The sequence below is a fragment of the Alosa pseudoharengus genome, unplaced genomic scaffold (genome assembly GCF_046254945.1).
Source record: "Alosa pseudoharengus isolate Yale_2024_CS ecotype anadromous, Long Island Sound unplaced genomic scaffold, YU_APseudo_1.1 YU_APseudo_1.1_scf_5, whole genome shotgun sequence".
Lineage (NCBI taxonomy): Eukaryota > Metazoa > Chordata > Actinopteri > Clupeiformes > Clupeidae > Alosa > Alosa pseudoharengus.
This window is the reverse complement of record NW_027468837.1, coordinates 11,123,504-11,138,526: the sequence shown is the minus strand read 5'-3', so window position 1 is coordinate 11,138,526 and position 15,023 is coordinate 11,123,504. Positions and strand designations below refer to the sequence as shown.

At 43.4% G+C, this 15,023-nt stretch overlaps 2 protein-coding genes across 9 annotated transcripts in view; one reads left to right on the top strand and one right to left on the bottom strand.

Annotated features, from left to right (window-relative positions):
• Positions 1-11,726, bottom strand: part of chd6 (chromodomain helicase DNA binding protein 6) — a 38,633-nt gene extending 26,907 nt beyond the window's left edge. For 3 of the 5 annotated variants that reach the window (XM_076268392.1, XM_076268396.1, XM_076268395.1), the window contains exons 1-6: positions 11,179-11,252; positions 9,304-9,361; positions 8,860-8,909; positions 1,725-2,290; positions 829-976; positions 506-655 (exon numbers count right to left, since the gene is read on the bottom strand). In XM_076268392.1, coding sequence (XP_076124507.1) covers positions 506-655; positions 829-976; positions 1,725-2,290; positions 8,860-8,886 — 891 coding nt within the window. In that variant the 5' untranslated portion in view covers positions 8,887-8,909; positions 9,304-9,361; positions 11,179-11,252. Of the gene's footprint in view, positions 1-505; positions 656-828; positions 977-1,724; positions 2,291-8,859; positions 8,910-9,303; positions 9,362-11,178; positions 11,258-11,467 lie in introns of those variants that run through there. The other 2 variants (XM_076268393.1, XM_076268394.1) reach the window with 2 other exon arrangements.
• Positions 11,727-14,275: 2,549 nt separating this feature from the next.
• The window catches only part of ripor3 (RIPOR family member 3), a 39,848-nt gene continuing 39,100 nt past the window's right edge, over positions 14,276-15,023 (top strand). For all 4 annotated transcript variants that reach the window (XM_076268943.1, XM_076268942.1, XM_076268944.1 and 1 more), the window contains exon 1: positions 14,276-14,608. The gene's annotated coding sequence lies outside the window, so the exon portion shown is untranslated. The remainder of the gene's footprint in view (positions 14,609-15,023) is intronic.

Genomic DNA, 15,023 nt, shown 5'->3' with positions numbered 1-15,023 from the left:
GTTTTCTTAACCCTGGCGCCTAAAGTTTGCCATGCAAACCATGTTATGAGAGGAAAATATTTTTGAAACACACACATACCTGTTTTTATGCTTTTTGTTTGTTTTTATAATTTGTATTAATATTTATTTTATCATTATTTTATTTAGAAGTTAAGGTTGCTAGCACAGGTGTCTAGAGAAAAGAGATAAAAACATTGCATTTTCAGAAATAGCCGGCCATCCAATCAGATGACGTTGGCCGAAGTGGCCCCCAGCTCATTTGAGTTTGAGACCCCTGGTATACAGTAAGTTGGTGTGTGCATGTGTGTGTTTGCTTATTTGTGTGTATAAGTTGGTGTGTGTGTGTGTGTGTGTATGCTTGCATATTTGTGTGTATTAGTTGATGCATGTGTGTGGATGTGCCCGTGTGTGTGTGTGTGTGTGTGAGTGTGACAAGAACATGGTCGGACAGAAGTAGGGCACATGAGCGGGAAGGAAGCAGGCCGACGGCAGCTGTCACACTTACCTCTGCTTGCCAGGCCAGTGTGGAGGCAGACAGGGCTCCCATGCGGCCCGTGCCCAACACGGCGATGGTTTCCCCGTCGTCGTCCACAACCTTGAAATCCAGGTCCTCGTTATACTTCCTGCGCTTCACCTGACGTCCTGAGCGCCGCTTCTGCTCAGAGGGAAGACAGTGAGCGAGAGAGAGAGAGAGAGAGAGAGAGAGAGAAGTGAATAAAAAAGGAGAAAGATAAAAGAAAGAATATGAATAAAAACGACTCACACTGCCAGCCAGCAGCTGTAGGCCTTTTTTTCCCCATTATGCAATGTGGCGGTGGTGACACTCACCGTGCTGTCCAGCGGGTCGCTGCTTTCCTCGCCCCCCACGGCCACTGCAGTCAGGGAGGCTGTGTCATCGCTCTCTAGCGCCTCCTGCTGGACCTCGATTTTCCTCTTCCCCTTCTTCTTCTTCTCTGGCGGGACCACGCCCTGCTCTCTGTCAGGAGAGGCCAAGGCAAGCAGTTACCACACTCAGAGTGCTCCGTTAAGTTCCCTGATGACACTGAGCTTTTGATATGGCTAATACAGTACTTGCATCAGCGATTCTTAGCCTAGCTCTTCAGAAACAATCAGCTCTACCTTTCAGCTTAACGCTAATATAGCTTAGACTAATCTATACTCTACAGTTTAGAATAATCGAGAGATGCATTAATCACCTAATCAGCTAAATGAGGTGATTTGGTTGATTGTATACTAAGGCTTAGCCCAAGTATAACTGTTCTAGATAGCTGGCCCCCATAGCACAGAGGGGAACTCTGCTCTAGATCAACCAATGGAACCACCCAAGGTCATTCCTTAGCTCTCTTTCAATGCAGACTGGAAATTCCTTCTTGTCCTTACAAAAATAAACACACTCCCTCTCTCTCTCTCTCAAACACACACACACATACATACACACACACTGCTAACCATTCCTCATATCTCAAGGCCCTACAGCACGTTAAAGGTTCATCCATCTGGCCCTCGCTCTGCCTGTAGTCTCACTCTCTGATCTGCGCCTGGGTTTTCTGTCCTTCCTGCCTTAAAGAGCCTGCAAGGGTGGAGGGGGGGAAATCACATTTGTCACTTTTGCATATCAGGTGTGAAAGTGAATGACAGTGTGTGTGTGTGTGTTATCTGGGGGCCTTGGGTAACGAGAGAGAGAGAGAGAGAGAGAGAGAGTGTGTGTGTGTGCATGTTCTCACTTGGGCTTTCTGCCTCGCTGTCTGGGAGGAGATGATGTGGCCTTGCAGTCTACAGTGGGCTTGGCCTTGGCTTCCCGACCCTTTCTCCCCTTTTTAGGCTCCTTTGGTGACTTCAGCTCCTTGAACTTCTTGGACTCCTTGGCCTCCTTGAGACCCTTGGGCTCCTTGGGTGCTTTCGACTTCCTGGGCAATATCTCCTTCAGCTCTTTCAGCTCCTTCTTTTTCTTTGGTTTGGATTCGCTCTCTCGTTCCGGCCTCTGCCCCGTGCCTGAGCCCTTCTTGTCTTTTTTCTTTCGTTTCTTCTTCACCCGGGTGCCACCCCCTCCATCGTCCTCCTCGCTGTTGCCAGGCGATGCCGGCGGGCAGGCGTGCCTGCCTGTTCCCGGGCCCCCCTCCCATGCCCCAGAGTGCTTTGTGTGGGCCATGCAGTGATTGGTCTGCCCACCCAGAACCCGGATTTGCTCTTTGCCCTGTGGGCCTACGGGAAACGTGATTTGTGCGTTTTGGTCAGTGGCACTAGAGGCTGCAGAAGCTGGAGTGTGCTTTATTAAGTGGGCAGCGGACATCTGCAAGAGAACACAATAGAGGGGCGCTGAAATCAAACTGAACTGAATCACCAGGTCAGAGGTCAGGACACATGGCTTGAGAACAATGACAGCAAAGACACAAGGACCACTGACAAACAAGCCTGATGAGGCAGACACACTCCAACACCATGGAGATGAAATAACCTCTGCATTCTAAGAGACACACCCAAAACGGTTTGGAAACCAGGGCCGCGTTTCCCAAAACCATAGTTGCTAACTAAGTTAGCGACTTTGTTGGTTGCATTGCAATTTCACATTGCCAACCAACTAAGTTGCTAACAGGTTAGAAACTATGGTTTTAAGAAACACACCCCAGGTGAGCTTTATGAGACCGATAACTGCCTGACTGAGGTGTTTTAACATTTTGAGATCTTAACAGATGGATGAAAGACAGACATATGAGCCTAAAGACACCTATAGGACCTAAATGAGCGTGATCTTCATCCTCATCAAAACAGCTTGGAACGGGACACTCTGGAGCTGCATCTACCTCATGTGTTCTTACTTTTGACTTCAGTGAGAAGCGAAAACTGGTGACAGCTCAGTGGCCGACGTTTCTTTTCCATCGCAGTAGGCTGAAAGTGAGTCGTGATGGCTGTCTGGAAAGCTTTTCATTCTACCCTCCCTTTAATATCCTCAACAGCTCTACACAGACTCCCAGTCCCACCACCACACCATTCCCCACAGATGCAGACCTCCGCACAACATCTCGGCCTGCACAGCCAGCCACACTGTGACACACACACACACGCATACACGCAGCCAGTGGAAAAATAGGCACTGACTGTATGTTAGCAAAGAATAACAGATACAGAATAAATACTGAGGGATAAAGATGAATAGAAGAGCAAGAGAGAGAAAGAAGATGGACGTTTGCAGTTGCGATACTTATTTACTTTGTTGAAGCCTTTCAATTGACATGTACCAAGATTAAGTATCATATCCCAGGAGAGAAACTAAAGCACGACGACTTCCTATTATAATGTCACAAACTGAATATTTGTTCCTTGTCCCAAGAAAAACCCCACCTCACCTGTCTGCTTGCTACCAATTAATGTCGAGATTAAAATGTTGGACCTTCCGCCTTCAAGCCTTAAATTCTTGGGTCACAATTAGACTGATTTCTTTCATACTGTCTGTTAAAGTATTGACAGTTGTTTTTACTTGCAAAAGAAGAGAATTGAGAGAAAAGAAGATGAGAGAATTTAAGTGGCCTGTGGGACTGTGAAACGAATTCAATTTGTTAAAATGTAAAAAATGATACATTTCAGGCATCTGACACAAATCAATATAAACTTTGGCAAAATGTCACAAGACTCAAATTAATCAAAATGTCCCTGCCTACTTAGAACATGACATGCCAATTAAGAGTGCTCTCTACACACAGAGACAACAATAACCCCTAATAGACATGGGAAACAAAACAAGAGCACGGAACTGCTGTGAAACATGTCATTTTACTTATAGGATTCATTTTGGAACTTCCACTCCATTGCATTCTACAGAAGGGTACAGAAATCTTTAATGCAGAGTCCATGATGATTTCCCATCCCATCAGATTCTGTGGTGAATAGCACATGGTATTGATATTGCATAATGTGATGGCATATTGACCACTAGCATAGAGAATATTGAGTATAATGAAAATAGTCTTCCTGGACATATTAATATGATAAAAATAGGAGGAATATCCACTCATTTCAACCTTCAACAGAGAGAAATCTATTCTGGAAATAAAACAGAAATTAAATGGGATGGTGTTGTACAAATCCTCAAACGAGGCTACATACTGTATAGAGGCAATCCACAGACACGGAGAGCGTACTGAAAGACAATGGGCTCAGATAGCCCCATTTTTTACTATGTGTTATTTTTAACCGGGCAGAGCACATGTGGAAGCACAGATCGGGCGTGCCTCAGTGAACGGTTTATCTGTTGCAGGTATGGGGATAATGTCAATGAATCACAGACTCCACCGCGAGCTGGAATCAGGGCCGTCGCCACGGAAACAGGCTCTGTACCAAGCTGCAGGAAGCAGCAACGTAAACACGCAGTCTCCACGGTAACCCTTTCCACACCAGAACACAGCACAAAAAAAGCCCGCTTGACATTTTTCCCTCCATTTTGCACTTGATGAGACAGGAGAAGGGAGAGTCAAAAGACACATGACTCCCACATCAGGCTGCAGATGGGGGACAATCGAGGGGGAGGCTGGTGCCTCTGCACTGAGCTCCTGGTGGCTCAGACAGCAACACATGTAAAAGGAGAAGGTCATTCTTAGTCGTTCAGGAAATCACTCTTAATGTCTGTAAATTCATGAGGCCCCCTGATTACAGGTAGAAAGCATGTGATGAATGTACTCTTCAGAGAGAGACAGTGTGGCACTGAAAATGTGGTTCACACGGGGTCTTTCTGAACCTTAAATCTTTAACCTACATGCTTAAAGAACACTGACGAACCCACTGTACATCTCATCAAAACAATGTAATCATTCCAGTCACGGACGGATCCTACCAACAGTACATAACATGTGTTTATTTATGCTATTTAAAAGTAGGAGAAACCCTGAGGTTCGCATGAGTGTTACACACAAAAGAGGCACCTCCCCCCTCCTAACATTGCTGCTAATTCAGCCAAGGCTTTCTCCCGCACCCTCTCGTCTTAGCTGTTATCCTCAGTCTGGCTAGCTGAGTCCCACGCTGTCCTTCAGACAAGCCTCCACGTGCTCACAAGCGCGCGGCAACACATCACAGCAACACTTCACGGCTTTCCCCTCTCACATGCAAGACTACACGAGAGCACACACATTTACAGGCAAGCACACAAACACACTCACACACACGAATACACACACACACACATAAACATCTCGCACAGCATGTACTCATTACACGCTGCAGTACGTATGTTTGCCAGCAAAATGCACCAATCACACACACGCTCAGGAGCCGCAATCAAATTCCCTATGAATCAATATGGGCTCCTGACTCCCAAACACGACAGCTGCAGTCACATCAATGCCAGCTTTCTCATACTTGCTCCAGAATTGCAAAGCGCGCACACACACACACACCTTTCTGGCAAGTTGGTGGGGGAGGGGAAGTGAGTCTAAGGCCTAGGTCCACACAAAGGAGGCGAGGCACGCTGGAGTGACTCACTCACGAGAGACCTTTGCTTCTTTCACATGCTGAGAAGGGGGAGGCAAGGAGGGCTTGAACCAATGGGCATTAGCTGCAATGCTAGTTTTTAATTAAATGGGTACTGGGCTGAAGACTGGGCATACCCTGCTCCCAGTGCCCCAGAGCAGTCTGGAGGGCGGGCAGCACACTGCGTCTGTCAGAAGACAATGCCATCCCGTCACGTGACGACTAACACTGTGTACAAAATCAAGTCAATCACTGGAAAAAACACACATTTCCATTTGTTCATACTAGGTAGGGAATGGCAGGGATGAACTGATGCCTTCAAATGGGATCTTTAGTAACGAAGATGTTTGCCAACCGATAAAAAACAGGTGTCCCAATTACTTCCATATTTTTGAGATATTGTTGTCTCTACAATAAAATGATACTATAGTGACTCACACAGCTGACAATGTGCTCTGATCAGCCCGTAAGAGCTTTAAGCAAGGAAATGACCTGTATCTACGCCCAGAAAGAGCATAAATCACAACGCTGTTTGAGGAAAAACGATTCCAATTAATAAGTGTTTACACTTACGTTACTCCAGGCCAACTAAACAGCTTTTTTGGGAAAAAAGTATTTGCACATTTGATGCCTTGTTCTCTTTCAACAGCGGGTTGCATGCATTGGTCTAGATTTTTCTGTGGTTCCGCAACACTATAATCAAATTGGTCCTTTGCATGTGAATGGGTTGGAGCCTTGCGGAAAAACACTGTCTGAGAGGGAGGGAGTCACAAAAGATAGGTACGCAATAGAGTATCGCAATCATGAGCTTCTTTCCTGTACTTTCCTGTACTTGTGCACTCATGTTAGGTATTGGTCTTGTGAACTCATGTTAGGTATTGGTCTAGGGCTAGGCTTAATCCGTGTATGGGAAAGAAATTGTTATGATTGTTTTACTAAGATGTTATGCATATGGTGGTGGTCTGTACTTCAAACTATTAAAGTTTGCCTTTAATTAGATATATATATCTATGAAATAAATAAATGGAAGCGTTAGCGTTAAATTCTGTCAGGAAGACTCAATGCATCACTCATTCATTCATTACTTCCGACCAATCACCAGTCTGCATCAGCCTTTATAATCACTTTATTTGCACCTGCCTGCTGCTTTCAGGTGCCGATTTTCGATGTTCCCACCCTCCCTCCCTAACCACCACCAGTTTGGCCTTGTCCAGATGTCCAGGGGGTAGGCTCTGCCCCTGCCGTCTCATACCGGCAGGATCTGCAAGGGTCTGCACACTCGGTGACCTGGACCGAGGACGGGGCCTATGCCAAAGACTCCCATTGTTGCTTATGCCTTTTGTATATCCTTTGATGGATTAAAACGTGTGTTAACTTTCATTGTACCTCCCTGAGTCTTTCTGATAGAATTAGATATACTGTATATCTTTGCAATATATCTGTTTGCAAAAAAACAACATATTGAATCCCTGTAACCCCCTGTAGTTATGGTTCCACCACGTTATAGAAGAATCAAACCAATGTGACCTTAGTAGTCTTTTTCAAGTCGCCAGTGAAAACATGATACATTTTACAACCACCTCTGACAATGTGTTTAAGAAGATAACAGCCCTCTTTATGACCACATACACCACATTGTTGAAGTGGCACCTATTTGTATTATGAAGATCCTTCATTGTTTATAAAAACCTATCCTACACCGATGTCAGGACTATTCCTTTAACCATGTGGATAAAGCTGGAATATGTAAAAAATAGTTCTGTGCTCTTTCACAGCAAAGCAGCTTTTATAAATCATAAACTCTAAACATACACCAAAACATACTGAATACTATATAACCAAGGAGAGCTTAGCACTGCACCAAGTTTTAATTGTGCTTTAAGTGTCTGTCATAATTATTACACAGTTCTGTTGAATCCTTGCAGTCTTTATATCTATATGTGTATAAGGATGTTTCTTAACAGCAATTAAAAACATACGATTTTGCACTCAATTCCAGCAGCAGTTTGCTCTTCACGCTCACCATCTGAAGACATATGGCTGATTCAAGCCTTTGAGAAAATTCTAAAAGACTTCCCTGATTCCCTTTAATGCCCACGCAATAGCAGACCATACAACCCAGTCTACAATCTTTCAATCAAAATCATATATCCTCATATCAAAACAGACAATACACTATTCTGAATGAGTTCTCAAGAACTGTAAAGCTATAAGCTGCAGCTCATTTCTTTTGACCATGTTCAGCTGTATATCACAATGCACATGTACTGTAGGTCTGCAGATCTGAATGAGCAAGGACTCTGTATAGGATGCCCAGCGGTAAATAAACCAACAGTTGGTTTTGTGTGCAGAAAACTAACTCTGGGTGAAAGTGAGGCTCTGTCTTACTCGGCTGTCTTTGATCTTTGAATTCCTCCTCTCTATTGAGGCAGGAGCGAGCAGAGCAGAGCGCAAGCTGCTGGAGCTTCAACAGGCGCTGGGAAACATGCTTAAGTTTGCTGACGACTACAGGGGCAGTGGAGGGGATGGAAGCTGGGGGGGGGGGGGTCTGATCAGATGATTTCAGCGATGGCAAGGACTGGACCGTGGGTGACTGATATGTGAATGGAGAGGGTGCTTCAGCTGGACCGTACTGGCACTCTACAGAAAAGCCCACACGAGTTTGTTTCAAGCACGGCTTCTACACTGTTGCTTTGCTTACTGAAACTCAAAAATCAAACTTAATTTGTAAATCAATCTTTTTTTTTTTTTTTAACTGCACAAAGCCATTTCAAAAAGCATTCTTACACAAATAAAAAACAGAGGCACAGAAGCATGTTTGCTCAGCAGAATTGTAAACACATAAAACAAAATAAATGTAAATGAAAACAGTCACATTAAAGGTGCTCTAAGCGATGTTGGGTAATGTCACTTCTGTTGACGTTCAACAGAACGCCCCTCCCTCCTGTGCAATTGAAACTCTGCTGAACATGCATCTCAATGGTAAATAGCTGGAAAAGTTTGTTATGTTTCATGGTCCAGGCTGCACCAGGGTGTTTCTGTTGCCGTTTTTAGAGCCTGCGCTGTCTACACCGCGTTTTTTTACAATGTACTCAGGGGACAGGCAGATAGCGGATTGTGAGGAGATGTTTGCTGTATGTGACAAAAAATGTTTTAGCTTAGAAACCGCGTAACATCGCTTAGAGCACCTTTAACCAATAGGCCTATAGATAAACAAAGAAATTGATGACATTCCACAAATGTCACTGACAGGGTGCCGTTGCACATTAAGATATCCCTATGACTCATGATGCTTGTTGTTACAATGTGATGCATGAGTGACAGAGGGTGACCACAGTGGAAGTCACCAATGAGAGAAGTTCTGCTCAGCGCAGAACACATGGCACTCAGTAATACACTAACCTGCTTCTCCTTCTTTTGTATTTTCATGTTTTTCTAGAATTCGGCTGCATCTATAAAACAGAAATGCAATCCTTACAAAAGCAAACAGTGCATATCATGTTGAGAACAAACTTAAGAAGCATATGATAGGACATTGAGTTGTTGAAGGTGAAATAGGTTGTGTGCTTCATAATGTGCAACAAAGTTCTATGTTGTATAAAAATCTGTTCAGTGAAAAACTGGCTCATAGATACAAATATTTAACAGGTCAAAGTATTAATGATTGCAGTGCTTCAACAAATTTGATATTTAGATCTGTCATAAAACAAACAAAAAGAAAAACAACACAAACCAAAACATGGAGACTTACTGTGCACCTTACTGTGCAACAATCTCATGCAGACAAGTGCTATAGCCTGTGACTTTAAAGTCCCTTTTCTATTTATAATAATAATACAGTCATACCTTTTGCTACATTAAAGAAACAATATCCAGCATCATTTCATGAGGTAGAAGAAACAGTCTGCGTATATCGCCCAAACACGCACACACACACAGACACAAACACACAAACAAACAAACAAATAAACAAAACAAGACAGTAAAACTTGTATTCAGGACTGTTTCTGACCAGTTCTACAGATGTGAATAACTGTGTAATTACTTTACATCAACTTGTTGCACTAGGGCCTTGGCTAATATACAACTACAACAAGGAGTGTAGTCTCCAGTAATAAGTCCATAACTACAAATTGCTTCTACTCATCCAATGATTCGCTTTGATGATGTCATACCACACATGTGATTTAATGCAAAGGCCTACATAACACATACTGACTAAGTACAATGAATAGAGTAGGCCTAAATGTTATTTTAAAAGATGGTGCATTAGGCTACTTAGTCTAACAGTTGTTTAAATTGTAAGGTTTTAGGCACTTTCACCTGTAACATATGGAATCAGATCCAACAAACAATGACCATAATGTACAGATATTTCAACAGTTCAATGAGCAGAAGACAACCTAATCAGAAAAGGGTATCAATCAGCCCAATCTGAAAGACACAAAGAGTAGGAAAGTGGGAGAGTAGCCTACAAATCATGTCTCCCCTTTCCCAATCCCCTTATTCGCAATATAACCATAACCTGTGTAACCAGAAAACTTCTTCAGACAAATGCCAAAGCCATGAACATGTGAGTGACATGAGTCTGTTAACCTATAGACTGTAGGCTATGTTTGAGAATGCAGCTCCTTTACAGGGCACCTGCTTGAACTCGGACAGGTAAAATGTAGAGTCCTAATCAGCACCTGGACAATAGGATATGATGGCTTTGCTCTAAGAAGGACATGAGAAAGTGCCCAAACATATCTGTCGCAAACGTCGCTTGACATAGCCTTGTTTGTGCTTCTATCTTCTGGAGACAGCTGCATTGGTCGTTATAATAGTCTAGCACATTTTAGAAAAATGTGTTGCGTCAGAAACCCAAAGAGCTAGGGCTCTAGCAGGCCACATCATACAACTCCAGTGACACAATGTGTCAAGACCTTTCCTTGCAAGCAGCTGGGCAGGTGTCTGGAGTGGCCAGGTTGAAGTACCTGTGACTATACTTCAGTCTTTGTTGTATGACTGGATCGGTTTTTAAAGATGCGCAGCAATGAAAACGTATAAAACAAGCTTGGGCAAAATTACCTACCCTTAGTTAAGTCAATACGTTACGTCAATACGCCTTATATAGTAATGAGCCGCATTTTTGGAAAGCGGAACACTGAATTCCTACAAGTTAGCTTGATAAAATGAAGTTCCAGCGCGTTAAAAAAGCCTTCTCGTCCTGTAACACTCAAACTCAATAGTACATCGGCTATAAAACCGACAACAACACCCGTTCCGTGTCCCATTTAATATTAGCTTTCAACCGAGCTAGCCTGCCTGCTAACTCTAATGTCACTGCAACGGTGTTATATATTCCAGTCCTTACACGTGTTAACACCCCCCTAAACTCCTCGCAGGGACATCTCGCTACCCCACAATACGACCTCACCTACCTGAGCAGCACTCACCGGCCAGGACATCAGTTTGCCAACCCCGCGCTTCAACCCGCATTTATTTCCAAGGACACAAAAACGCCATGACAGTTTAGAAAAATGCATAAAAAATTAGAGGGGGTGGGAGACGGGAGGGAAAAAAAACTCAGAGCAATTTCTTAATCCTACTAAAGCAAGACCAGCGGAGTTCATTCAAGAGGGATGCCCGAGTTCTAGACTAACACACCATATAGACACCGCACAGGACTCGTATACTCATCAAAATAAAAATAAAAGTTAAAACCTCTAGGCTACTTACCTAAAATGGCTACTGCAGCAGCCAAAATACAAACAGCTATTATTTGGTGAAGTTTAGCACTGGCCGCCTGCAACAACAGCCTAACCTTTATTGGGCCCGTATTTTTCTATTTTTCATTGGCTGTAACAAAGCGCATCTGGGTCGATGGAAAATTCTATTGGTCTCCTAGCTGTCAAACAAGGAGTGCCATTCCGGGTTTGTCTGAGAGCTACATATTGCAAGCACCATTGTGCACTTTTACTTCTTTGCATTGATGTAAGCTATATAACGTCTGGATTCGGTTCCATACCTTGTATGCGATGAATGTCTGTGAAAAGGCGTCGTTTAATCATCGTGTGTTCGTCGTTTTAGTTGTAAGGCAACGCTGATTTATCCGCATTTATCGTATTTCTGGTCCGTATGCTACGGCTCTCCGGCGGTTTTATATTTCTTCTTGCTTGCATCCACCAATCATGGTGCTTTTTACTCCATCATTACGGCGCCGGAGAAAAAAAAATGTCTAACATTCCACGTCTTTGCTCGTGTTTCATATCCCGGATGTTAAATTTCCTGGGTTTAATTCACACACGTTGACAAAGTGCTATGTCATGGAGATGCATTTATGCAAAACGTAGCTACGTAGCCTAGCCTACACATTTGCCCGCAGTAGATTGGGTTTGCGTCTTTGCATGTGGAGATATGGGGACAATGTGTTCGGACTGTCTCTGTTGAACCCTGCGTATTATATAACTAGTTTCACGACTGTGGTACCCGGGTAGCATTTCTTGATAGTGGGCATCAGTGGGGTGACCCCGCGTTGTGCTCTTGTTAGAGCACTACTTTGCTAGTGTGTTAGGCTATTATTTGCTCCAGTTGGTAACCTAAAGCAGTCCAGGCTTTATCTAAGTTTACTGCTGTTTATAGTGCCGAACTATTCGTCTTGTTTAGTATGCTATGGTCTGCTCAGTGCCCATGGTAACACTTGGCCTTAGATAAGTGCCTCAAGTCACCTTTGACCTCCCGGGTGCAGACTAAAAAACTAATGTAGACTGATCAAATTCCCACCTTAAAGGAAAATTCGCATAATCACATCAGGCTTGCCCTGAGATACAATCCAAACATTCAGGTGAACACTGATTTGCTGTTATAGAAGGTCATATCGTAAAGTAACCTGAGCAGTGGTCCACAGCCTATGACAGAGTAGCCTGATCCATATGCATCTTCTTCGTTTGGATGTTCAGTGGCTCCATGATGATGAGCCATCTGTTACATGAATGAGTGCATTTAAAACAGGAGACTATATACTGGAGCTACAGTAGGTTTTCTTGCGATGCAGGTGAACCTTCAGTCTGTGTGTGTTTCTTTCCTTCCCAATCCCATACATTTACGCCTAAATAAAACTATTTGGAATACTGACCACAAGGTCCAACTTGTTTACAAAGTATCTCTAGTATGTCCCAAGTGTTATTACACATTGATAACAGTATTATCCCCACACATTAATAACGCTAGACATTCAATGTCAAAGTATTCTTATTTTGTCAAAGAATTCTTATTTTAGTGTCATGCCTGACATAATAAAGGAAGTAATACAACTATGTTTTAATCTTCCTGATATAGGATGCTTAGAGGAAGTTGTTAGTTTAATACTTAACAATTTTGAACTGAAACAGAACAGGCTATCCCATTGAATCTAGTGTACAGTAATACAATTAAAGTCGTGTAATGAAAGGGTTAAATGATACTTGGATTTGGGAGTATTTTTTCCATATTGGTTTAGTCTTCTCTTTTATCCTCTCTCCCTCCCTCTTACCTTTCTCTTCCTTTTTCTTTCTTTCTGGGCACTTTGCCAAGGACCGGCAAAAAGGTTGCTTTTCAGAAATAGTCAAACAACAAGAAAGTAGGCTACTGCAATTCTGGAGTTGGGTCTTTAGTCAGTCAGTCAGGGTATTGTCTCATCTTTTTACCTCCCTGTTTCTATAGTCATCCTCTGCAGAACCCTGTTAAACTGAGTTAAGTGTGTAGCCTACACACTGTATAGGGGGAAAGGAGAATACATGTAGGTTTCTTGTATTATCTCCAGATCACAGCAGAGGGCAGTGGTATCCCATTCACAAGTTTGAGCGCAACACTTTCAAATCATTAGACAAGAGCATTAGATGGAGCAGTCAATGATGTCTTCAAGCATTTACATGATTACATTCTGCACATTGGTAGGGTCAATATTCAATTGTAGTGTCTTATATTTTCAGGACAGCACAATGCTTGGAAAAAATCCAATAGATTGAACAGATTCCTTTCCGATAAACTAAAATATTTTAGCCATAGACCTCAGGTTTTCATCGGTGTAGGCCTACCTGACAAGATAAGTAGTCGACCAAAGGTCAGTAGGTGAATAGCCCAAACACATTTGCTGTCTTTACTCTTGTGGACTTTCTCACATGATGTTGTGCTTGTTTTGGAAGAGGTGTCCGAGGGGGGCTCGGTGTCAGAATAAAGAAATTCTCTCTTTCCCATCTTATCAGCCTTTGCATGAGGCTGAGGTGTTGAGCAAGGGGGCCTCATGCGGCAAGCAGTTCCCCATAGTTTCTGTGAGAAAGAAGTCATGCGCCTCTTAGAGTCCGCAGCACAGTGTGAGTGTGGAAAGAGAGGCGAGGTTTAATTTAGCTTCATACTTCTTCAGGGAGCGGGGGTGGGGGGTCTCCCACCTTAAATCTCTGTGAAAATATGCTTTTGTGTTTCAGAGGATATTAAATAGAGTTGTACAGTTTACCAGGGGATCTGCCAAGTACATGTGCCAAAATGGCCAGGATGGGGTGTGTGTGTGTGGGGGGGGGGGGGGGGTTCAAGATTTCAGCCGACTCCTTTGATGTGTTGCTTGGGCCAAAATGCAAAGTACAAAAATGACAAGTACAGAATGTGAATGTATTTGTCTAAATCTCTCTCTCCTCTCTATCTTTCTCACTCTCTCTTTCTGCCTATCTATATGTATGTATGTATGTGAGAGAGAGAGAGTGCAAAAGAGAGCACAGAAATAACTGCAGGGGGGAGGAGAACGAGAAAGAGGAGATGTGAGGCTTGACAATGAAAGAGAGATGGAGAGAGAGGCAGAGCGAAATAGGGAGAGGGGAGACAGATCACTGGGGGTGTCTTGTATTTGATGTGTCCAGCCTCTTTTTTTTTTTCGTCTAGTAAAAACTGGTTCTTGGAATCAAGTGTCACTCCTACCTCCTGGAGCCCCACAGCTGAGACCGAGCAGTGGTATCAGGAGCAAGCAGACTGCTGCCTAGCCTCTTGTCTCTCTCTCACACACACCCATACCCATGCACATAGCCTAGACACACACTCACACACACATACAAACACACTGTATGTTGAGGATGCGTCTGGACGTGCTTCACATTGCTGTCAGATGCTGCTTGGCTTTGGAATAGGAGTACCTTAAAACCAGGTAAGCAAGAACAATGCTGCTATTCTGATGACTTAATCCTATGATCAAACATTAACCTCACTAACTCTGCATTTGATAATGTCATTTTCAATGGACTGCTGACATGCTTGGGAAGCGAAAACCATAGGCATATGACAGTTGCATGACTCGGGTGCAGAATTCAATGGGAAAAAAACATGCTGGATGAATGTGCTTGCAGAGCACCAGAAAGATAACAACAATGTCCGCTCTGTCATACTTTCTCATGGCCCTGAGTGCCTCCGTTGGCCAGATTAAACATAAACAAGGCTCTTGGTCTTCCATGCTCTATGTCAGTGAGACAGTGAGGTTGTGGTTCCCCTGCACTCGTTGCACTGTTTCCAAACGCAAAGGGCTTAAGACTGTCTCACAAGTCTGCAGCTTTTGTTTATTTTTT